Genomic DNA, 25,793 nt, shown 5'->3' with positions numbered 1-25,793 from the left:
CAGCCACCACCACCATCACAATCCACAAAGCTGCTACCACCATCACCACTACAACCCACACAGCCACCACCAACACTACAATCCACAAAGCTGCTACCACCATCACCACTACAACCCACACAGCCACCACCACCACCACTACAACCCACACAGCCACCACCACCACTACAATCCACAAAGCTGCTACCACCATCACCACTACAACCCACACAGCCACCACCACCACCACTACAACCCACACAGCCACCACCACCATCACAATCCACAAAGCTGCTACCACCATCACCACTACAACCCACACAGCCACCACCACCACCACTACAACCCACACAGCCACCACCACCACTACAATCCACAAAGCTGCTACCACCATCACCACTACAACCCACACAACCACCACCACCACCACTACAACCCACACAGCCACCACCACCATCACAATCCACAAAGCTGCTACCACCATCACCACTACAACCCACACAACCACCACCACCACCATAACCCACACAGCCACCACCACCACCGCTACAATCCACAAAGCTGCTACCACCATCACCACTACAACCCACACAACCACCACCACCACCATCACCACTACAACCCACACAGCCACCACCACCACCACTACAACCACCACCATCACCACTACAATCCATACAGCCACCACCATCACCACCACCACAAACACAAACAAATCAATTAGCCCCAACCACCAGCACCACTGCTGCCACAGCCAAAACAACCCAAATAAACTCAAGCTGAGTGTTACTTACAGCCGCCCTCAACTCCAGATCGTAGTGACTCTCCACACGTTGTTTCGTCACAGTTTTGGCCACGCCCTTTGAATGTCGTCCCTCGAACTGTCGGGACAGCAAGTTGCCAAGCCAGCGTTCCAGCAGCGGGGTTATTCCTCGCATGAAGAACAACCAAACACGCCACCCTGCTGACCACATTCCACATCCTGGTCCTTTACCAACTGGACCCTGAAAATAGTAAACAAACACAGGATTTATAGCATATATATATATCACGTGACTGACTAGTCTATCAGATGTAGTTACACATCACTGGTCACAATGCGTTCGCATTGTTTTAGCCTTTGAATGACGCCACCCCGCTGGCTAAGCGAGCAGGCCAACAGAAGAAAGAGTGGTGAAAGAGTACGGCAGGGATCACCACCCCCTGCCGGAGCCTCGTGGAGCTTTTAGGTGTTTTCGCTCAATAAACACTCACAACGCCCGGTTTAGGAATCAAAACCGCGATCCTACGACCGCGATCCTACGACCGCGAGTCCGCTGCCCTAACCATTGGGCCATTGCGCCTCCATATATATATATATATATATATCAACATTGAAGGCATGAAATTGTAATGATCTTTTGGATGTTGACTGATGAGGAATTAACTACCCATTTTCTGTTTGTTTTTTTTTTTGTTGTGTTTCTGTTAAATTTTTGAAATATATATATATATATATATATATATATATATATATATATATATAAATAGATATATATATATATATAGAGAGAGAGAGAGATAGATATAGATATATTAATAGTAATGGTAAGACAACATAAGAATGAATGAAACCTCGACATTATGTAAATAGAGGAATTTATCTGTAAATATAATATGTGACAATTATTCGGTTGCCATAATAAGAATCTGAGTTTTGGATGTTCGGGTGGAAAACTACTCCAGCATCTTGTCAGTTATCGAGGCAAACAAAAAATGCTATGAAAATGACAGCATTTTTTGATTGCCTCCATAACTGATGAGATGCCAGAGCAGTTTTCCACCCTGACATTCGAAACTTGGAGTCTTATTATGATGGCAACCAAATAATTGTCACATATTATTCTACAGATATATGTATATACATATATGTGTGTATGTATGTGTGTGCGTGCATGTGTCTGTAAGTGTGTATATATATATATATAAATATTTGAGTAGTTGAATGAATTATCTTGTTATGGATAATTCGGTTAACCGATACCTGGGTAGCAAATTCACATCAGAGAAGACACGTTTGAGGTTACGTGCTTTCGTGTGGAAATTTGTATGTTTTTTTTTTAAAATATAAATATATGAAAGAATGGAGTTGAACGATGAATTAACAAAATTCCTTTATTTTCGACATATGTTTCGAAGGCTGCATATTCCAGCCTTCGAAACATATGTCGAAAATAAAGGAATTTTGTTAATTCGTTGTTCAACTCCATTCTTTCATATATATATATAGTACATATAGGCCTTGTACATACATTCACTGCCTATAAGCCAGTGTACGCATGTACATACGTATACATGCGTGAATGTAGAAATTACTTATAGTATGTATGTAGAAACGACTTACTGTGTTGAATCTGTAGTAGATGAGATGTTTCAAATCCTTGCACATCCGAATCTGTCGCATCAGTTTGTATTTGTACCGGTACATACCAGTGAGTTGACCAACGTGGGCAAAGATGTATTGCAATCCATCGGCTAACTGGAATAGAATAACAGAGAAAGATATTGGTTTTTATATGCATTATCTGACACGTGTATTGACTTATACTCATAGATTTATTATAGACCTTTGATTACACAGTGTAAAAAAAATTTTCTATATATAGGCGCAGGAGTGGCTGTGTGGTAAGTAGCTTGCTTACATTAACTCATAGCTTTGAGATTTCAATGATGCGATTGTTTATTTTTAGAATGACATTGTAGGGTAGGTTTGAAAGGCTGGATCTGGCCTTGTTTTGAATTAATCATGCATTATCTCATAGCTTTGAGATTTCAATGATGTGATTGTTTATTTTTAGAATGACATTGTAGGGTAGGTGTGAGAGGCTGGATCTGGCCTTGTTTTGAATTAATCATGCATTATCTCATAGCTTTGAGATTTCAATGATGTGATTGTTTATTTTTAGAATGACATTGTAGGGTAGGTGTGAGAGGCTGGATCTGGCCTTGTTTTCAATTAATCATGCATTATCTCATAGCTTTGAGATTTCAATGATGTGATTGTTTATTTTTAGAATGACATTGTAGGGTAGGTGTGAGAGGCTGGATCTGGCCTTGTTTTGAATTAATCATGCATTATCTCTTAGCTTTGAGATTTCCATGATGTGATTGTTTATTTTTAGAATGACATTGTAGGGTAGGTGTGAGAGACAGGATCTGGCCTTGTTTTGAATTAATCGTGCATTATCTCATAGCTTTGAGATTTCCATGATGTGATTGTTTATTTTTAGAATGACATTGTAGGGTAGGTGTGAAAGGCTGGATCTGGCCTTGTTTTGAATTAATCATGCATTATCTCATAGCTTTGAGATTTCAATGATGCGATTGTTTATTTTTAGAATGACATTGTAGGGTTGGTTCAAGAGGCTGGATCTGGCCTTGTTTTGAATTAATCATGCATTATCTCAAAGCTTTGAGATTTCAAGGGTGTGATTGTTTACTTTTAGAATGACCCCTGCCAGCTCCTGTCCAACCATCCAACTCCTACCAGCATGGAAAACAGGTGATAATTGATAAAATAATGCACGATGGGATTCTTTCAGTTTCCATCTACCAAGTCCACTCACAAAGCTTTTGTCAGCCCAAAACAATAGACAACACTTGCCCAAAGTGCTGTGCTGTAGGCAAACTGAACCCGAACTATGTGGTTGGGAAGTGGACCCCTTTCCATTACACAGCCCCACCTTTGCCCAGTATAATAAAATGCATTACCTGGAAGGCATCAACGTTGCCAAGACGATACTGTACATGGCTATCCACCACCAGTTTTGTTAAACGAAGGATTTCTCGACACAGATGGAAAGCATTGCCGAAACGAGATTTTTTCCTCTCCTGAAATATAAAAAAACAACTTATTTTAATAAAACAAGAATAAAAAAAATGAATAACAACGGTACAATATCAATCATCATCATCATCATTGTTCGACCGTGGTCAAGACAATGGAATTTACCATGCTACGCCAGACTTCACGGTCCATCATGGCATTACGGAGGTCCTGTTGCTGGATGCCTGTATCCCTGGAGATTACATCAGGGTATGAGAGTGTGTGCCCTCTGGTATCGCGAGTAGAAGGCTTCCAGAGGAGAAGAGTAGAAATTACCTCTTTTTCAGCTCTACAACAATGTCCAGCAAACTGGACTCTCCTACCTTTCACAAGAGATGACACAGGGGGTAATTTCCCATATATTTGCATTTTGGTTGGATGGCGCTTCCACAAGAGATTTTGAGCTCTCATAAGGAGGCGAATGTAGGTTCCATCCAACCGCCTCTGAAGCTTCTTTGATAACGTCCAGGTTTCTGAGCCATATAGTAGAATTGGTTCGACTGTGGCTTTGAAGATTTCAAGTTTGAAGTCTCTACTTAGATTTGATGACCAGATCTTATGCATGTCATTACAGGCTGACCAGGCCATACCCTTTCTAGTCAGAAAGTCTTTTCCAGATGATGATATGTATGACCCAAGATATTTATAATCAGAAACCATATTTAAGGGCGTATTGTTGAGAGTATGGATGATGCAATCACTGTTGGACAGGCACTTATTTATGTATATCAAAGCAAATACCACAAGTCATTTTGACCAACACTAACGATTCTGGAATCCACAGCCCCTATGACTAGAGACCGAGACCTATGGAAGTATGCTGTGCGTGAGAAGACCCGGCAGGACAAGTGAGGCCATAGTCCCGTGGCCTACACCTGGGATGTAGCCAGCCCACTTATGCATTCCTTTCCTTCTTGGGACACAAAACTCCACTTGTGAAGACCTGTTGAGGCAAGTGAAAATCAAAATCGTAATCTGATACCAGTGCCGTTGGCACGTAAGAGAACCATCCGAACGTGGCTGTAGCCTGCACCGTCAGACTGGCCTCCATGCCGGTGGCACGTAAAAAGCACCATCCGACCGTGGCCGTTTGCCAGCCTCGTCTGGCACCTGTGCCAGTGGCACGTAAAAAGCACCCACTACACTCACGGAGTGGTTGGCCTTAGGAAGGGCATCCAGCTGTAGAAACACTGCCAGATCAGACTGGAGCCTGGTGCAGCCTTCTGGCTTCCCAGACCCCAATTGAACCGTCCAACCCATGCCAGCATGGAAAGCGGACATTAAATGAATAATAATAATAATAATAATAATAATCCTTGCTACTGTAGGCACAAGGCCTGGATTTTGTGGGGAAGGGGACAAGTCAATCACACTGCCCCAGTACACAAACTCACTCAGCCCCTGCTCCTTTCTCACATAGCTTCTATTCTCCCCCATCTCACTCAGCCCCAGTTCCCCCTTTCTTCTTCAGCTCCCTTTTTCCACTCACTCTGACTCTCCACCCTGCGGTGAGAGAACACAAGAAGGTCCTCGATTATCTTACCTTTGTGGTGAGGGTCTTGACGGGTTTCAGGTTGAAGTTGTAGTCCAAATGAAGATAGTTGAGGTTTTTACGATGGATCAAGAGATTGAGCATGTTGTACCCCTGACGACACACCTGCAGGCCAACCTCCACCCAGTCCAACTGGGTCGTCTGGAAGAATTTGGTCGCCTTGAACGAGCGGAACAGATATCTGTGGATGGAAATTATACAGAGATACTTAAGGTGTACAGCCCCAATAGCCTGGGGACAGTAGATAGGCAATAATTTGGAAGTTATAAATAGTCAAAATTGAGAGAGCCCATAAGTAGCAAGATCATCAGAAAGAAGTCCGGCGTGAGAGATGTCATCGCAGAGTATACACGCAGCAAGCATAGATGGGCTGGACACGTCACCCGGCTCACCGATAATCGGTGGACGCACGCAGTTGTCGAGTGGTACCCGCTTGAGTGGAAAAAACCACCCGGAAGACCTCCACGACGGTGGAGTGACGATTTCAGGAGGACGATTGGGATCACGTGGATGAGAAAGGCGCAATCCAGAGAGGAGTGGACAGCGTGCTGTGACCAGCAGTGTCAAATGGATGCCTGACGGACTGGTCGGTCAAGGTGATCAAATAGTCAAAATAGCTGGGGTATATAATGTATACAGCCACAATAGAAAGAGTACTCTTTTTTTTTTGTTTTTTACTTGTTTCAGGACTGCGGCCATGCTGGAGCACCGCCTTTAGTCGAGCAAATCGACCCCAGGACTTATTCTTTGTAAGCCCAGTACTTATTCTATCGGTCTCTTTTTGCCGAACCGCTAAGTTACGGGGACGTAAACACACCAGCATCGGTTGTCAAGCGATGTTGGGGGGACAACTACAGACACACAAACACACACACACATATATATATATATGTATATATACATATATACGACGGGCTTCTTTCAGTTTCCGTTTACCAAATCCACTCACAAGGCTTTGGTCGGCCTGAGGCTATAGTAGAAGACACTATTAAAGGCGGTGCTCCAGCATGGCCGCAGTCAAATGACTGAAACAAGTAAAAAAAGAGAAAAAAAGATACACACATATATACAGAGTAGGGAAGAATTCTGCTTTAAGCACACCATATAACCCCACATAGCTTTTACATTTTTTGGTATTTCCAGAAAACTTTTGCATATCTGAGTTCTAAACATAGGAATTCATATGACTATATATTCTATATTTTTAAAGTAGAATTCCGCTGAGAGAAGTAACCAACAGTGAAACCAGGCCAAACCTACCTTTTCTTTTGGGCCTTTGGTGGTCGATGTTTGAGGGCGTTCAGCACGTAATATTTCAATAACTTCTGGTAGGAGACCCTCACTTTGACAGGCATTCCAGCGGGGCAGTGTTCCCGGTACCTTTAAAAAAAAAGAAGAGACTTCTAATAGCTGAACAGCAATAACAACGGGTACACATTCAGGATTCTGACATTAGTGACAGCAGGATCTCAAATCTAAGGGTCACATCACTACAAATGGAATACTCACCATGATTTTACTAATGGTACATCAATGGCTCTGCGGGTTTTACCAGAGCGCAAATTGAACGGTCTTGGGGCCCAAAGCAAGGAGATGCCATTAGCTGTGTTGTCAGTGTAGAGCGGGGTTTCCTGCATAAAGGCTTGCACATAGTCAGGAAGTTCGAAATCTTCATCGTCGTCTGGCAAAGGTTCAGTACCCTAAAACGAACAAATTAAATTCAATTAAAAAAAACAGGAAAGAAAAAAAAGGATAGGCGCAGGAGTGGCTGTGTGGTAAGTAGCTTGCTAACCAACCACATGGTTCCGGGTTCAGTCCCACTGCGTGGCATCTTGGGCAAGTGCCTTCTACTATAGCCTCGGGCCAACCAAAGCCTTGTGTGTGTATATGTTTGTGTGTCTGTGTTTGTCCCTCCTAGCATTGCTGGTGTGTTTACGTCCCCGTCACTTAGCAGTTCGGCAAAAGAGACCGATAGAATAAGTACTGGGCTTACAAAAGAATAAGTCATGGGGTCGAGTTGCTCGACTAAAGGGTGCTCCAGCATGGCCGCAGTCAAATGACTGAAACAAATAAAAGAGTATACCAATTCAAGGAAATGGATTGGCAAAGTTGTTAGGTACAGTGCTTTGCTGCATCTCTCTTATCCTTTTTCCAGACACCAACGCACCTTCCCCATCCAAGCATAGCTGTCATACTTACAATGATAGATTTGTTGGACCAGGAACTTACCTGTAGCTAAACAACACAATACATAAATAGCTGTAAACATCATCATCATTATCATCGTTTAACGTCCGCTTTCCATGCTAGCATGGGTTGGACGGTTCAACTGGGGTCTGGGAAGCCAGGAGGCTGCACCATGCTCCAGTTTGATCTGGCAATGTTTCTACAGCTGGATGCCCTTCCTAACGCCAACCACTCCGTGAGTGTAGTGGGTGCTTTTTACGTGCTACCGGCACAGGTGCCAGGCGAGGCTGGCAAACGGCCACGATCGGATGGTGCTTTTTACGTGCCACGGGGGCCAGGCGAGACTGGCAACGGCCACGATCTGATGGTGCTTTTTACGTGCCACCGGCACGGGGGCCAGGCGAGGCTGGCAATGGCTACGAAAGGATGGTGCTTTTTACGTGCCACCGGCACAAGGCCAGTCGGAGTGGCGCTGGCAACGGCCACGTTCGGATGGTTCTCTTACGTGCCACCTGCACTGGTATCACAGCTGCAATTTCCATTGATGTTGATCGATTTCGATTCTCACTTGCCTCAACAGGTCTTCACAAGTAGAGTTTTGTGTCCCAAGAAGGAAAGGTATGCATAAGTCGACTGGCTACATCCCATGTAGAGACCACGGGTTATGGTCTCACTTGTATACATAAATAACTGTAAACAATATATAAAAAGTGTAGCTGACACTGGTGAGGAATCAAAAGGGGTGACCCCTTGTATACTTACTTTGGTGGCATGTCTGTGAGAGATGGGGTTTATCAAGGGGTCAAAATAGAAAGCAGGTAAGTCAGGATCTTCTGTCTTGATGTAAACCACGTTAGGCTTGTGGTACCTGTAACAGCAGATGAGAAAAGACAAAAAAAAAAAAAAACGATGAAAATTAGTGTGAAGGTCTATGGCCCAGTGGTTAGGGTGTTGCACTATGATCTGATAATCACGGGTTCAATTCTGAGATTGAGCAGTGTGTTTTCAATTCACATTGCCCTAGTGCTGTGAGGGGACCAGCATGTCAAAGAATAGACCCAACGTTACCATTGTGTGTTGTAAAAGGTGACTAAAATAAGAAAAAAAAAACAGAAAGGGGTCAAGAAAGTATTTGCACTTAGGCTTTGTAAAACCATCACCAGCAACAACCACCCAAACAGAACCAACGGTTGGAGGGCTGTCACCTGAATGGTACAAAGGTGTTGTCCATCAGGAGTAATAGAAAATCACCAACCAATGGTGGATGCAGCAACGTGCAGTTGCACTGCATGCCATCATATTATTACTATTAAGAAAATATGTATCAAATCTGTTTGATTTACATCTAAGTTTTCCATGCTAGCATGGGTTAGAGGAATATATTACTGAGGCATTGGTTTACAGCTAGATGCTCTTGCTGTTGCTAACCATTGATGGAAGCACTCCGTCGCTTACGACAACGAGGGTTCCGGTTGATCCGAATCAACAGAACAGCCTGCTCGTGAAATTAACGTGTAAGTGGCTGAGCACTCCACGGGGATATTCAGCGTGACACAGAGAGTGACAAGGCCGGACCTTTGAAATACAGGTACAACAGAAACAGGAAGTAAGAGTGAGAGAAAGTTGTGGTGAAAGAATACAGCAGGGATCACCACCATCCCCTGCCGGAGCCTCGTGGACCTTTTAGGTGTTTTCGCTCAATAAACACTCACAACGCCCGGTCTGGGAATCGAAACCGCGAGTCCGCTGCCCTAACCACTGAGACATTGCGCCTCCACTTGCTAACCATTACATCAACTATGAAAGAATTATTGCTTTTGCATGCAAGAAGTATTTTTTTTTAATTATAATTTTTAATTTTGCTTTAGAAATTTACAAGACAGGTTATCAACGATTTCATGAAGGGGTCAGTGAAAGCTTACTGAACTTTGGGTGGGAGAAATATGTTATTGAAGAGTTGTTCTACACCTAGATGCCTTTCCTGTTGCTAACCTTTACTTCAAGAATGAAATAATTATTGCTTTTAAAGTAAAGAAATTCTTTGAAAAATTAATTAGGGTGCAGCATCAATAGGGTATCAACGATTTCATAAACGGGGTTAAAGAAAGAAGCTTGCTGAGCCTTGGGTGAGAGAAAAATGTTACTGAAGAATTGTTTTACATCAAGAATGAAAGAATTATTTCTTGCTTTTAAATTCAAGGAAATTTCTTTTAATTAATTATAATTTTTTAATTTTGCTTTAGAAATTTACACAACAGGGGCATGACATTGATAAGATATCAACAACTTCGTTAATGTGGAGGTGGGCTCAAAAATTCATAGGATCACTCTGGAGGAGTAATACCTATTTCTTTACTACCCACAAGGGGCTAAACACAGAAAGGACAAACAAGGAGAGACAAACGGATTAAGTCGATTATATCGACCCCAGTGCATAACTGGTACTTATTTAATCGACCGCGAAAGGATGAAAGGCAAAGTCGACCTGGGTGGAATTTGAACTCAGAACATAGAGACAGATGGAATACCTATTTCTTTACTACCCACAAGGGGCTACACACAGAGAGTACAAACAAGGAGAGACAGACGGATTAAGTCGATTATATTGACTCCAGTGCATAACTGGTACTTATTTAATCGACCCAGAAAGGATGAAAGGCAAAGTCGACCTTGGCAGAATTTGAACTCAGAACATAAAGACAGAGGAAATACCTATTTCTTTACTACCCACAAGGGGTTACACACAGAGAGTACAAACAAGGAGAGACAAACGGATTAAGTTGATTATATCGACCCCAGTGCATAACTGGTACTTATTTAATCGACCCCGAAAGGATGAAAGGCAAAGTCGACCTGGGCGGAATTTGAACTCAGAACGCAGCGGCAGGCAAATTACTGCTAAGCATTTCGCCCGGCATGCTAACGATTCGGCCAGCTCGCTGAAGGAGCAATACTAAAGTTGTGAAGTCTTGCATGTAATTAATTCACTGCCAGATGCCTCTCGTTATGCTAATGATAATGGTAATGTCTGATGGGCTCAGCTCCTGCTACAATAAATTCTGACAGCAGGGAATATCACTGACATCATGTTGGTATGCCACGACAGCAGCACGGGGCCATTGGTACTCGCATGGACCAAATGCACAGAACGTCGTGGGCAGTAACCTAAGAACTATAACGACAATGTACACCTGTGTGTGTGTGTGTGTGAGTAGCTGCATGAGAAGATGTGTGTATGCTTACTCCCATTTTACTCTTTTACTTGTTTCAGTCATTTGACTGCGGCCATGCTGGAGCACCGCCTTTTAATCGAGCAACTCGACCCCCGGGACTTATTCTTTTGCAAGACCAGTACTTATTCTATCGGTCTCTTTTGCCGAACCGCTAAGTGACGGGGACGTAAACACACCAGCATCAGTTGTCAAGCAATGCTAGGGGTACAAACACAGACACAAACCAACTAATGATAGACACAAAGAGTGAGAGAAGAGAAATTATACCCACCAGGAGAGGTGCACCTGAAAAGGAATGTTGTTGTAAAGATATGGAAATGCAATCCGATATTCTGTGCGAACAGGCTGTCGGATAATTATCTTGTTGATGTCGTTAAACTCATTCCAGTCCTCGTCCCTGGAAAATAAATAAAATTAAACGAATTACACATTATGTCTGGACGTAAACATAGAACCAGGCTGGATTAGAACCGGCCATCTTTACGCTGTATATTTACAAATGTTTACATGTATGCTTATGTTTCAATCACTTTGACCTGTGATAGTCATCAGGTGTTTTACCCCTGAATGTGTACATAGAACCGAACTGGATTAGAACTCACCATCTTTACGTTGTATATCTACAATATTCGGATCTTTTCGGTTTGAACGGCAGGAGGAAAGAGTGAGCAGAAGTTTCGCCATTACCTTCTGCCAGAGCCATGTAGAGCTTAGATGTTACGCTCATAAATACACACACCGCTCGGTCTGAGATTCGAACCCGCGATCCCTCGACCGCAAGTCCGCTGCTCTAACCACTAGGCCATGTGCCTCCACAAAAATAAATGTTCCTTCTTGAGCCATGCTTAGCTCATAAGGGCCGGTTTCCCGGTTTCCTTGGCGTATAGGTTCCCCACCTGGACGGGACGCCGGTCCGTCGCAGGTGAGCTGCAAGATGCAGGAGGAAAGAATGAGAGAAAGTTGTGGCGAAAGAGTCAGCAGAAGTTTCGCCATTACCTTCTGCCGGAGCCGCATGGAGATTAGGTGTTTTCACTCATAAACACACACATCACCCGGTCTGAGATTCGAAACCGCGATCCCTCGACCGCGAGTCCGCTGCTCTAACCACTAGGCCATGTGCCTCCACAGATAGGATAAAGATGAGAGGAAACGACTAAGAGGAAGGAGAGAGTAAAATAAGGGTAAAATAGAGAGCTAGATAGGGAGAAATAAATGGAAGAGTCCGAGAAAGTAAAATAGAGCGGGAAGTAGAGTAAGAGAGAGAAGATAGACAGAGAGTAAGTTGCAGAGAGAGAGAGAACAGAGAGACAGACACAGAAAACAGAGAGGGGTGGGGGGGCGGGCGAGTAAAGAATAAAAGGGAAAAAGTAGGAGAGGTGACTCACTGAAGTTCCTTATCCTTGACCAAAGGCTCGAATTTCGGGCCACCAGGAATGGCCAAGTTGAGAGCTTTGGCTGTGAAGAATGATTTGAGATCAAAGAGGTAATAGTAGTTTTCGTCGACGAGATCGGTGAGGAGTTGGTTGGCCAAGCGGTACAGAACGGACATTATTGGCAGCGAGAGGTTCCAATGGCGATAAGTTGAGCCATTTAGGTGTCTGCAAAAAAAATTTTTTTCAAATAAATAAAAGAACTTTTAGTTTTGGATTGTCATCAAGAAATGGAGAAGAGAAGAGAAATTCAGCTATGAGAGGCATTCAAGTGGAAAAAAAAAATATATATATATAGGCGCAGGAGTGGCTGTGTGGTAAGTAGCTTGCTAAGCAACCACATGGTTCCGGGTTCAGTCCCACTGCGTGGCATCTTGGGCAAGTGTCTTCTGCTATAGCCTCGGGCCGACCAAAGCCTTGTGAGTGGATTTGGTAGACAGAAACTGAAAAAAGCCTGTTGTATATATGTATATATATATAAGTGTGTGTGTATATGTTTGTGTGTCTGTGTTTGTCCCCCTAGCATTGCTTGACAACCGATGCTGCTGTGTTTACGTCCCCGTCACTTAGCGGTTCGGCAAAAGAGACTGATAGAATAAGTACTGGGCTTACAAAGAATAAGTCCTGGGGTCGATTTGCTCGACTAAAAGGCGGTGCTCCAGCATGGCCGCAGTCAAATGACTGAAACAAGTAAAAGAGTAAGAGTATATATATATATGTCTTTTACTTGTTTCAGTCATTTGACTGCGGCCATGCTGGAGCACCTCCTTTAGTCGAGCAACTCGACCTCGGGACTTATTCTTTTGTAATCCCAGTACTTATTCTATCGGTCTCTTTTGCCGAACCGCTAAGTAATGGGGACATAAACACACCAGCATCGGTTGTCAAGCAATGCTAGGGGGACAAACACAGACACAGAAACGCATATATATATATATATATATACGACGGGCTTCTTTCAGTTTCCGTCTACCAAATCCACTCACAAGGCTTTGGTCGGCCCGAAGCTATGGTAAAAGACACTTGCCCAAGGTGCCACGCAGTGGGACTGAACCCGGAACCATGTGGTTGGTAAACAAGCTACTTACCACACAGCCACTCCTACATAAAATAAAAAAAAAAGGGAGCTTTTAGTATTGCGAGGTCATTCCAAGCATAGCAGGAGTTATCCAGCTGTGAGCTAAGAGAGCCATTCAGGTACCTGCAAGAAGGTTTTACCCTTTCATTACCTGCAAGAAGGTTTAACCCCTCCCCCGCCTTTTTTTTTTAAATCTTCATGTCAAGTTTGAAGATAATATCTCTTTTGCATCTTACTTTTTGGTCTCATAAATATACTGCATTTTGTGGCATTACTTCAAGCCAGCCAGCTTTTTTTGCGCAAACTGCACGTGCATTTTTCTCATGTATGCGTAGTATCGATCGCAACAGCTGTGCGTAGTAATGCACGTTCCCACGTCTCTATCGATTGCATTCTCACCTGGAATCGATTTTTGTAATTTTCTCAAAACTTATACACGCCCTGATACCTGTCAGTATCTACATATAAAATTTGAGCGCAATCAGATGGAGGATGCCCGAGATCCTAGAAGACACACACAGACAGACGGAACGGATTTTATATAATGGATATATATATGATAGATCGTTAGCCACTACACACATTTTTTTCTCTCCTGGTTTTTTCTGTGTCCCTTTCTGTAGAAGAGCATAGGCTCGAAATGTAAAAGACTTTTTCTATTCCTGAGCGTTATACTAATACACCTGTTTGTTTTGTACACCACCTGTCTTCGTCTTTTGTTTTTTCCGTAAACTCTCCCTATATATATATATATATATATATATTATATGTAGAAAAATACAAACTGGGACAAGAAATCTAATGCTCGTAGCTTAGTTTTTCCTTGGGGCTGGCCGGATCGGAGCAATCTCAAGATTAATGAGCCGAAATTGCGAGGATGATCCGGTTCTTGACTGAAGATTGAAGGCTTCGAATGTCCCGTCCGTGTTTTTTGTATCGTCTTCTAAATGTTTTACGTTCTTGTCCCAGTTTGTATTTTTCTACATATAGTATATATAGCGGCGTCCGTACCCTCGTTGGCCTTATATATATATAAATAAAGAGAGAGAGAGAATTTAAAGAAAGCCAGGAGGTAGGAGATGAATATACTAATTTCACTTGATAACAATAAGATAATTATCAATTTGCAGCCAACATCACGGAAAAATAATTTATTCTAGTGTTTCATAAATTGTTTTACATGTCTGTGCATTTGTGTATTTGTAATAAATTACATAATACAGTTGTACATTTTACAAGGTAATACAGGTATAGAAGGCTAGCTCTTCAGATCATAAAACATCTTGGTTACATCCATTCTGCAACTCAATATAGACATACAAAAAAGTCATCTTCAAATATTAATGCATGGAAGACAATAAAACTGTTTACTATAGAAGGGAGGAAAGGAGATTATATACATATACATAGGAGATTATATGGATCTTTTCGGTTTGAACGGCAGTTTTTTCTAGCGGTGTCATATGAAATTGTCACCCATAATTATGACCCTAGTATCGATCTATTGCATTTCAATCTGTTTTAGGGTTAGGGGTGGAGGGAAGGGTATCTTCTTTTCTTCACAAATGTAAATAAACCCAATCTGTTTCTTAAACGAGGGACATATTCATATGGCACAGAATATTTTTCACCTCAATACACGTCATTGATTGGTTGAAATTGCAGAAATTGAAGAAAAAAAAACCCAAATATCTTACAAACTATAGAATTTTCTCAATAAAGCCAAGAGAAAAAGATGTTTTATAAACACATTCTACCAGTATACAAAGTTTAAAAGTGTTTGGTTACTCTCTCTCTCTCTTTTACTCTTTTACTTGTTTCAGTCATTTGACTGCGGCCATGCTGGAGCACTGCCTTTAGTCGAGCAAATCGACCCCGGAACTTATTCTTTGTAAGCCCAGTACTTATTCTATCGGTCTCTTTTGCCGAACCGCTAAGTGACGGGGACGTAAACACACCGGCATTGGTTGTCAAGCAATGCTAAGGGGACAAACACAGAAATTATTTTAAATAATGGAAATTAGTTTTAAAATTATTTTACGCGGAAATTATTTAAAAAAACTGCCGGTCAAACTGATAAGATCCGATTATATACACACATTAATAACTAGCATGACTATATAACTTACTTGGTATCAGCAAGTGGCTTGTGTTCATAGAACCAGTTCATCACTGCCTTGTCTTCATCAGTATCCAGCTCTAATTGGATGGCTTCCAAAGGTTCAACATCCAGCACATTGTCAGCGTAGTCTAGGGGTGGTTCCTCATCATCAAAGGGTGGGAATCGCATTCTCTTGAAGTGGCGACGATCCCGTTTCTCTCGCCTCATCATAATCCACATAGAGCTGCCGAGGAGGGAAGACGAAAAAAATAAGATAAACACAAAAATAATTAAGGAGATAATTAATTAATTAAAAAAATCGACCAACATCAAGGGAAATTGTAACTGTGATACCAGTGCCGCTCCGACTGGCCTCTGTGCCGGTGGCACGTAAAAGGGCACCATTCGAGTGTGATCGTCACCAACGTCGCTTCACTGGCACCTGTGTCGGTGGCACATGTAAAAAGATTCGAGCGAGGTAATTGCTAGTACCGCCTAAGTGGCCCCCGTGCCGGTGGCACGCTAAAAAGCACCCATTACACTTTCGAAGTGGTTGGCGTTAGGAAGGGCATCCAGATGTAGAAACTCTGCCAGATCAAGATTGGAGCCTGGTGCAGCCATCTGGTTCACCAGCCCTCAGTCAAAATCGTCCAACCCATGCTAGAATGGAAAGCGGACGTTAAACAATGATGATGATATATATATACACATCATCATCATAACTTAACATATACTCTTGGAGTGGTTGGTGTTAGGAAGGGCATCAAGCTGTAGAAACTCTGCCAGATTAAGATTGGAGCCTGGTGCAGCCATCTGGTTCGCCAGCCCTCAGTCAAAATCGTCCAACCCATGCTAGCATGGAAAGCGGACGTTAAATGATGATGATGATATATATATACATACGTATGTAACACATAAAAGCACCCACTACACTCTCAGAGTGGTTGGCGTTAGGAAGAGCATCCAGATGTAGAAACTCTGCCAGATCAAGATTGGAGTCTGGTGCAGCCATCTGGTTCGCCAGCCCTCAGTCAAAACCGTCCAACCCATGCTAGAATGGAAAGCGGACGTTAAACAATGATGATGATATATATATACATACGTATGTAACACATAAAAGCACCCACTACACTCTCAGAGTGGTTGGCGTTAGGAAGAGCATCCAGATGTAGAAACTCTGCCAGATCAAGATTGGAGTCTGGTGCAGCCATCTGGTTCGCCAGCCCTCAGTCAAAATCGTCCAACCCATGCCAGCATGGAAAGCAGACATTAAACGATAATGATGATGATGATTACTATGATGATTATCAATAGTGATAATGACCATTAGTGATGATGATGATGATGGTGACAGATTTCACTTACCCCCACTGTGCAATGTAGATAGGCTCGACAACCCAAGGGATTTCATTAACAAATGTTATGGCACCGGTGATATGGTAGAGGACCTTCACATCTCGGATCTGTTCCCAGGGCATCGGCATGTTCTCCAGCAGCTTCATGACAGCATGGGGCATGTATTTGAGGGCTCTGCAAAGGTAAAATACAAGGGGTTTTAACAACAACAAGTATTATCATAACCGTACATACAACAATTAAGGATTTTATTAAAAAAGCAACAAACATTTTCATGTGGCACTGCCATGCAAAAACGTCCATACATCATGTAAAAGTGCTCATGCAATACCATACACATGGAGATCTATGTAGGAAGCCAATGAAAATCCAGAGAGCAGAGAATCAGAACAAATACCATGTGGCTTTTCATCCGATGTTCTATCAATTCCGCAAAGCCACCAGAATTCTGAAGTGTTTCCATTGACTAAATTTCACTCACCGGGAACTGGTCTCTTTGATATCATGGAAGGAGGCACTTGCCCAAGATGTCACATAATACTCCTAGAAAGACCAAGCATAAAGGCCTCTCTGTTGGCCCACAAAAACTATTCTTGTTAATGACGATGAGCTGGCAGAATCGTTAGCACACCGGGCGAAATGCGTAGCCGTATTTCGTCTGCCGCTACGTTCTGAGTTCAAATTCCGCCCAGGTCGACTTTGCCTTTCATCCTTTCAGGGTCGATAAATTAAGACCCAGTTACGCACTGGGGTCGATGTAATCGACTTAATCCGGTTGTCTGTCCTTGTTTGTCCTTTCTGTGTTCAGGCTCTTGTAAGTAGTAAAGAAATAGGTATTTCGTCTGCCGTTACGTTCTGAGTTCAAACTCCACCGAGGTCGACTTTGCCTTTCATCCTTTCGGGGTTGATAAATTAAGTACCAGTTACGCACTGGGGTCAATGTAATCGACTTAATCCGGTTGACTGTCCTTGTTTGTCCCCTCTATGTTTAGCCCCTTGTTGGTAGTAAAGAAATAGGTATTTCGTCTGCCGCTACGTTCTGAGTTCAAATTCCGCCGAGGTCGATTTTGCCTTTCATCCTTTCGGGGTTGATAAATTAAGTACCAGTTACGCACTGGGGTCAATGTAATCGACTTAATCCGGTTGACTGTCCTTGTTTGTCCCCTCTATGTTTAGCCCCTTGTTGGTAGTAAAGAAATAGGTATTTCGTCTGCCGCTACGTTCTGAGTTCAAATTCCGCCGAGGTCGATTTTGCCTTTCATCCTTTCGGGGTCGATAAATTAAGTACCAGTTACGCACTGGGGGATCGATGTAATCGACTTAATACCTATGTCTGTCCTTGTTTGTCCCCTCTGTGTTTAGCCCCTTGTGGGTAGTAAAGAAACAGATGATGGTACTTACCCTAAATAGACTCTTTTGTCATGTCGGAACTTCCTGTTGGTCATGTCACCATGATCCCGAATGATCTTGCGTACATGCTCAGGGGGCATCTCCTCTTTCTGGGCATCAACAAATCCAAACTTGCGTTTGTCCGCATATCTCTTTGACTGCAGCTGCTGCCATTTACGAGCTGAAGAAAACAAACAAAAAAATAATAATAATAACCATATAATGGCGGTGCCCCAGCATGGCCACAGCTCATGAGCTGAAACTAGAATCAATCAATCAATCAATCATAAGATGGGTCTTTTATTAATAAAGGAATGAACTATTGTCATCATTAATATATCATAAAATATATATACACATATATAACAGGCGCAGGAGTGGCTGTGTGGTAAGTGGCTGTGTGGTAAGTAGCTTGCTAACCAACCACATGGTTCCGGGTTCAGTCCCACTGCGTGGCATCTTGGGCAAGTGTCTTCTGCTATACTCCCGGGCCGACCAATGCCTTGTGAGTGGATTTGGTAGATGGAAACTGAAAGAAGCCCGTTGTATATATATATATATATATATATTATATATATATATATATATATATATATAAATAGGCGCAGGAGTGGCTGTGTGGTAAGTAGCTTGCTAACCAACCACATGGTTCCGGGTTCAGTCCCACTGCGTGGCATCTTGGGCAAGTGTCTTCTGCTATAGCCCCGGGCCAACCAATGCCTTGTGAGTGGATCTGGTAGACGGAAACTGAAAGAAGCCCGTTGTATATATGTATGTGCGTGTGTGTTTGTGTTTGTCCCCCTAGCATTGCTTGACAACCGATGCTGGTGTGTTTACGTCCCCGTCACTTAGCGGTTCGGCAAAAGAGACCGATAGAATAAGTACTGGGCTTACAAAGAATAAGTCCCGGGGTCGAGTTGCTCGACTAAAGGAGGTGCTCCAGCATGGCCGCAGTCAAATGACTGAAACAAGTAAAAGAATAAAAGAATAAAAACCCACGAACTTGACAGCTGACCCTCATATCTTGATTACATTATCAAATACGTAGTTCCTTAATTTTTCAGGGAAATCTGAACTGTTGTTTCTAACAAATCAAGAGACCAGCACCCAGTCTTTCTCATTTGCTTGTCAATATCACATGCTGTAAATATAAGAAATGATGTAGTGGGGTACATACCTTTCTCCTGCAGTTTCTCCTCCGACATGTAATCCGGGGGTTTCGGCTGCGCTGGCTGTGGTGGCGGCTGTGGCATAGGTGGTAACTGTGGGGGTGGTTGTGGTTGTAGCTGAGGTGCCAGTTGCATCTGCATTGGTTGTTGACCAGTGATCAACACCGGCTGACCAGTCAGCAACAGTGGCTGACCGGTCGGGGTGAACACGTAGGGAAACGCCATCTTTCCCCCCCGCGTCTTTCGCTCACGTTTGAAGCTGTACAAATTTAACCTGGAAATAAACAAGCACAAAATAAATTTTAAATAATAATAAAGGTAACTTTTTAATTATTAATCACTGAGGGTCCATATGGAATTTTGGAATTTGGAATTTATCTAGTTTCAGCTCGCAAGCTGTGGCCATGCTGGGGCACCGCCATTTGGTGTTGCTACATGATTTTACTTCACGAATGCTTTTTAGCAATTGCCATTTGGTGCATGAGAGAGTTCGATGCAGCTGCCCTCATCTGCATCTCCTGCCGTGAAGTTGGTTTATCTGGGACACCTGACAGGAAGAGATCCAGTTTCATTTTAAAGACATCTGCATCCACTCCATGCAGGTCTCTTAGGTTCTTCGGGAGGATATTGAAGAGCTGTGGGCCTCTGAAGCCCAGGCTATCACAGTATCTTGTCTTACATCTTGATGGCAAATTTGGAGTCCTTGGCACTAAAGAAGAGATCCAGTTTTATTTTAAAGACATCTGCATCCACCCTATGCAGGCCTCTCAGGTTCTTCGGGAGGATATTGAAGAGCTGTGGGCCTCTGAAGCCCAGGCTATCACAGTATCTTGTCTTACATCTTGATGGCAAATTTGGAGTCCTTGGCACTAAAGAAGAGATCCAGTTTTATTTTAAAGACATCTGCATCCACCCTATGCAGGCCTCTCAGGTTCTTCGGGAGGATATTGAAAGCTGTGGGCCTCTGAAGCCCAGGCTATCACAGTATCTTGTCTTACATCTTGATGGCAAATTTGGAGTCCTTGGCACTAAAGAAGAGATCCAGTTTTATTTTAAGATATCTGCATCCACCCATGCAGGCCTCTCAGGTTCTTCGGGGGATATTGAAGAGCTGTGGGCCTCTGAAGCCCAGGCTATCACAGTATCTTGTCTTACATCTTGATGGCAAATTTGGAGTCCTTGGCACTAAAGAAGAGATCCAGTTTTATTTTAAGATATCTGCATCCACCCCATGCAGGCCTCTCAGGTTCTTCGGGGGATATTGAAGAGCTGTGGGCCTCTGAAGCCCAGGCTATCACAGTATCTTGTCTTACATCTTGATGGCAAATTTGGAGTCCTTGGCACAAGAAGAGATCCAGTTTTATTTTAAAGACATCTGCATCCACCCTATGCAGGCCTCTCAGGTTCTTCGGGAGGATATTGAAGAGCTGTGGGCCTCTGAAGCCCAGGATCACAGTATCTTGTCTACATCTTGATGGCAAATTTGGAGTCCTTGGCACTAAAGAAAGATCCAGTTTTATTTTAAAGACTCTGCATCCACCCTATGCAGGCCTCTCAGGTTCTTCGGGAGGATATTGAAGAGCTGTGGGCCTCTGAAGCCCAGGCTATCACAGTATCTTGTCTTACATCTTGATGGCAAATTTGGAGTCCTTGGCACTAAAGAAGAGATCCAGTTTTATTTTAAAGACATCTGCATCCACCCTATGCAGGCCTCTCAGGTTCTTCGGGAGGATATTGAAGAGCTGTGGGCCTCTGAAGCCCAGGCTATCACAGTATCTTGTCTTACATCTTGATGGCAAATTTGGAGTCCTTGGCACTAAAGAAGAGATCCAGTTTTATTTTAAAGACATCTGCATCCACCCTATGCAGGCCTCTCAGGTTCTTCGGGAGGATATTGAAGAGCTGTGGGCCTCTGAAGCCCAGGCTATCACAGTATCTTGTCTTACATCTTGATGGCAAATTTGGAGTCCTTGGCACTAAAGAAGAGATCCAGTTTTATTTTAAAGACATCTGCATCCACCCCATGCAGGTCTCTTAGGTTCTTCGGGAGGATATTGAAGAGCTGTGGGCCTCGGAAGCCCAGGCTATCACAGTATCTCGTCCTATATAGGACTGTGAATGTTACAAGACAATACAAAAAGAGTGGGACTGAAACGAATAATAATAATAATAATAATAATAATAATAATGATAATAATAATGATAATAATGCCCTGATGCAGTACCAGGCAGTGGCTCTCATGGCTTCTCATCTTAACTGATTGGAAGTGTTATCATGTACATTGTTTAGTCTTGGTATAAAAGACGGGCTACAGCAAATATTCTGCTCAATACCACAGATTTGCTTGTCAGTTGTTTGACCGTAACCAGTTGAGCATGTCCCTTAGTGGCTGACGATATGTGCATCTCTGATCACGAGCAGAAGTAGTGGGGGAGCATCATAGTCGAGTGTTGAGAGGGATTCTTTGGAGTTTGAATAATTCACCTCTGGAAACATGGGTGTTTCGTTCAACATCCTAAAGCAACCCTTATTCAGGGACCTTTTGAGCGGGATAGGCTACTCGACCTGAAGAAAATTCTAACTGGGCCCCCACCTACAAGCTCATGCGCTGTTTATCTTCATACAAGATCATCATGTCGCGCACATATGGTTGTGATGCATGTGCCTGGTGTGCCCTTATCAGACAGTTAGTCATGATGGGTGTACTGGGCTTCGTATATTTTACCCCAGTGTCACTTTGATGGCATGCACTGCTTTCTCACTCAGTAATAATAATAATGCCCTGATTCAGTACCAGACAGTGGCTCTCGTGGCTTCTGATCTTAACTGATTGGAAGTGTTATCATGTACATTGTTTTGTCTTGGTATAAAAGATGGGCTACAGCAAATATTCTGCTCAATACCACAGATTTGCTTGTCAGTTGTTTGACCGTAACCAGTTGAGCATGTCCCTTGGTGGTTGATGATATGTGCATCTCTGATCACGAGCAGAAGTAGTAGGGGAGTATTATAGCTGTGTGTTGAAAGGAATTCTTAGGTTTGGATAATTCACCTTTGGAAACATGGATGGTTCATTCAACATCCTTAAACAATCCTTATTCAATGTGAAACAAAGTACCTTGGTCAAGAACACAATACACACCCAGTCCAGCAATCCTTATTCAGGGACCTTTCGAGCAGGATGGGCTACTCGACCAGAAGAAAATTTTTTTTGATTTTGTTGAAACGGTCAACAAGCATTCTAAATAACTCCCCCACACACACCAATTTCCTTCATTTTTAACTTTTTTCACAATTTTTGTTTTTCAAAATATGCGGAAAAATAAGGAGATTATGATACCGAAAAAAATTTCCAAAAGTCTTTGTAAAATTTTAAAAAACAAATTTTTTTTTTCTAAATAAGCGGAAAAATATGGACATCAGGATTTGGACAAAAATTTCAAGACATTTCTGTACTTACGGTTAGGATTTTAGGGTTAGTGTTGGGGAAAAAAGTAAAAATTGAAGACGTTGGGGGGAAAGGGGAGCAAAAATTTCATAATGCCAATTTTTGGCAATTTTCCGGTAACCTCCCGTATCCGAAAACGGGGATTTTTGGCAAAAAAAAAATTCACGAAAATAAACAAATTTACTTGTGTTTATATCCTACATTACACATTATATGTCTGTGTGTGTGTGTGTGTCTTTATGTTGTATAACATACACACGATAATATTACACAGATCGACGCACGCACATAAATATGTATACACGCGTATATATCATGCACATTTCATCACGCCTTTACATACATATAAAATGGATCTATAAATATTTACACACACACACACAAATATATACACACCACGCACGTTGTCTTGTACAATATATATGTAATCCGCACAGGCCATACGAATAAACCAGTGGGTCGCACACAACAATGAAGGTATCGTTGCATTATACATCACCTGCGCAATATACATACATACATACACACACACACACATATATATATATATATACACACACACACACACATATATACATACACACACACACACATATATATATACACACGCACACACATATATATATATATATACACACACACACATATATATATATATATATATGATAAGTATATAGGGATAAATTATTCAAGCAGATACCGTAAGGGTACTACTTGAGAACAGCGGTCCCGGTGCGCGCACTCGCGTAGTCGCGCATCCGCGCTAGCTAGTCGTGACTAGTCGATCCTACAACGACTACTTAGCAAAGTAAATAAAACACAAAGTAAGGATCGACTACGCGCACCGGGACCACTGTTCTCAAGTAATACCCCAATCTCTTTATGCACTGTAATTATATAGATATGTGTGTGTGTGTGTATGTAATACCAAAATTTTACCAAATTGGGTGTTAAAAAACCCTATTATATTTCTGTAATTAAACATTTATAAGGAATCGTATAAAGAAATCATTTAAATATTGTATTTATTCTAAAAATATAACCAGTTTAAGAAACACACAAAAGCCGTTCGATTCACTTCGACATTTAAGTTTAATTTGTCAAAATATTTTCTTCGCTTTAACACCGTGACCTCTTCACTGACAAAAATCCGAGATGCACCTCAAATGTTGAAGTGAATCGACTGGTTTTTGTGTGTTTCTTAAATGGCTTACAAACACCTTCCACGCTGCAATTGTTTTCGTTTCAAGCACACGATCTCAGATCAAATCACTTGCTATGCAAGTACATCTCCGTAATAACCAGTTTATTGCACATAAATTTTTAACAACAAAATCGTAAATGGACCCTGGGACTCTGGTTGGGAACCTCCGGTTTACGGTGTCGTTTATGTTAACAGTCCCCAGCCTTTTGTTTTGCATTACCGTAAGGGTACTACTGACAGAGAGACAGACAGATAGATAGATAGATAGATAGATAGATAGATAGACGGATAGATAGATAGATAGACAGAGATAGATAGATAGATAGACAGAGATAGATAGATAGACGGATAGATAGATAGATAGACAGAGATAGATAGATAGATAGACAGAGATAGATAGATAGACGGATAGATAGATAGATAGACAGAGATAGATAGATAGATAGACAGAGATAGACAGACAGACAGATAGATAGATAGATAGATAGATAGACGGATAGATAGATAGATAGATAGACAGACAGGTTTTATGCAGGACAATTTTTCAAATTCCGTGTTTGTTAGCGGTGATGAAGCGCATACAAAACAAAATGCACAATACATAATTTTATGGTAAAATTACAGAAAAAGGGGAGAAACACCGCGCGAAACGATTTTTTTATACGATTCCTTATAAATGTTTAATTACAGATATATAAAAGGGTTTGTTTTAGTCAGCGAATGGTTATATGAATCTCTAACCGTGAGGAAAATAGGAATGAAAGGGGTCCTTAAGCAAAAAAAATGGGACAAACACCGCGTTAAACGATTTATTTATACGATTCCTTATAAATGTTTAATTACAGAAGTATAAAAGGGGTCCTTAGAAAAATGGGACAAACACCGCGCTAAACGATTTTTTTATACGATTCCGTTAAATTGCAGAAATATAAAAGGGGTTTTTAGACATCGAATGGTTATATGAATCTCTAACCGTGAGGAAAATATGAATGAAAGGGGTCCTTAGGCACAAAAAAGGGGAGAAACACGGCGCTAAACCTCATGGATCGCATCTGCCGCTGGCAACAAAGTGAAAATCGTGTTAAGAATAACAACAATAAACAAGTGAAAATAAACCCAATGCACCTTCAAAGAAGGCCTAAAATAATCCCGATACCATAATTGATCATTAAATTAATTAAAAGCAGTGGAAACTTACCAAAATGTACAACAGAAATTGAATAAAGACCTTCCAAATGTCCTCAGAAATGTTTCGTTTAAGTTTCTTCTAACGACATGGGATCAATATGGCGGTGATTTGGACGTACTTCCGGTTTAACAACTTCCGGTTGATTGTTCTGTAGTTTTTTTTTTTATTTATTTTTCATTTCTGTTTTGTTTCGTTTTTGTTTTTCGGCAAAGAACGATAACTCTTGCGTATTTTTTTCTGTTTGATTCATTTTCGTTGCTCGATTCGCACATGTCTTGGTTGGTTGTATCTACATGAGTAAAAGGCGGCGAGCTTGGCAGGAATCGTTTAGCAAGCCGGGCGAAATACTTAAGCTATATTTCGTCTGCCACTACGTTCTGAGTTCAAATTCCGGTTAAACCAAAGCGTTAAACCCGGTCAAAAAAACGAAAAAAAAAAAAAATTGTGTGGCGATCTTTCGTCTCTAGTAGACCTTTCCGTCGATTTCCGTAAAAAAATTTTTTTTTTTTACATATGGGCTTGCGGGAACTTTTGATGTAATGAGAGCGAAAGAGACTAAGAGAAAGCGATTGTATGACATACACACACACATACATAGATACATATACACAC

General features: G+C 42.0%; 1 protein-coding gene across 1 annotated transcript in view; it reads right to left on the bottom strand.

Annotated features, from left to right (window-relative positions):
• LOC115226076 (pre-mRNA-processing-splicing factor 8) overlaps positions 1-25,295 on the bottom strand; it is a 64,084-nt gene extending 38,789 nt beyond the window's left edge. The window contains exons 1-14 of the mRNA XM_029797050.2: positions 25,191-25,295; positions 19,348-19,613; positions 18,183-18,351; positions 16,791-16,955; positions 15,454-15,669; positions 12,202-12,414; positions 11,088-11,213; positions 8,346-8,451; positions 6,906-7,096; positions 6,657-6,776; positions 5,388-5,577; positions 3,730-3,849; positions 2,363-2,497; positions 774-983 (exon numbers count right to left, since the gene is read on the bottom strand). Of these exons, the coding sequence (XP_029652910.1) occupies positions 774-983; positions 2,363-2,497; positions 3,730-3,849; positions 5,388-5,577; positions 6,657-6,776; positions 6,906-7,096; positions 8,346-8,451; positions 11,088-11,213; positions 12,202-12,414; positions 15,454-15,669; positions 16,791-16,955; positions 18,183-18,351; positions 19,348-19,564 (2,178 nt within the window). The 5' untranslated portion in view covers positions 19,565-19,613; positions 25,191-25,295. The remainder of the gene's footprint in view (positions 1-773; positions 984-2,362; positions 2,498-3,729; positions 3,850-5,387; positions 5,578-6,656; positions 6,777-6,905; positions 7,097-8,345; positions 8,452-11,087; positions 11,214-12,201; positions 12,415-15,453; positions 15,670-16,790; positions 16,956-18,182; positions 18,352-19,347; positions 19,614-25,190) is intronic.
• Between the last annotated feature and the right edge of the window lie 498 nt (positions 25,296-25,793).

The sequence above is a fragment of the Octopus sinensis genome, linkage group LG29, assembly GCF_006345805.1.
Source record: "Octopus sinensis linkage group LG29, ASM634580v1, whole genome shotgun sequence".
Lineage (NCBI taxonomy): Eukaryota > Metazoa > Mollusca > Cephalopoda > Octopoda > Octopodidae > Octopus > Octopus sinensis.
The sequence above is the reverse complement of the archived record's forward strand: the minus strand, read 5'-3'. Positions and strand labels throughout refer to the sequence as shown.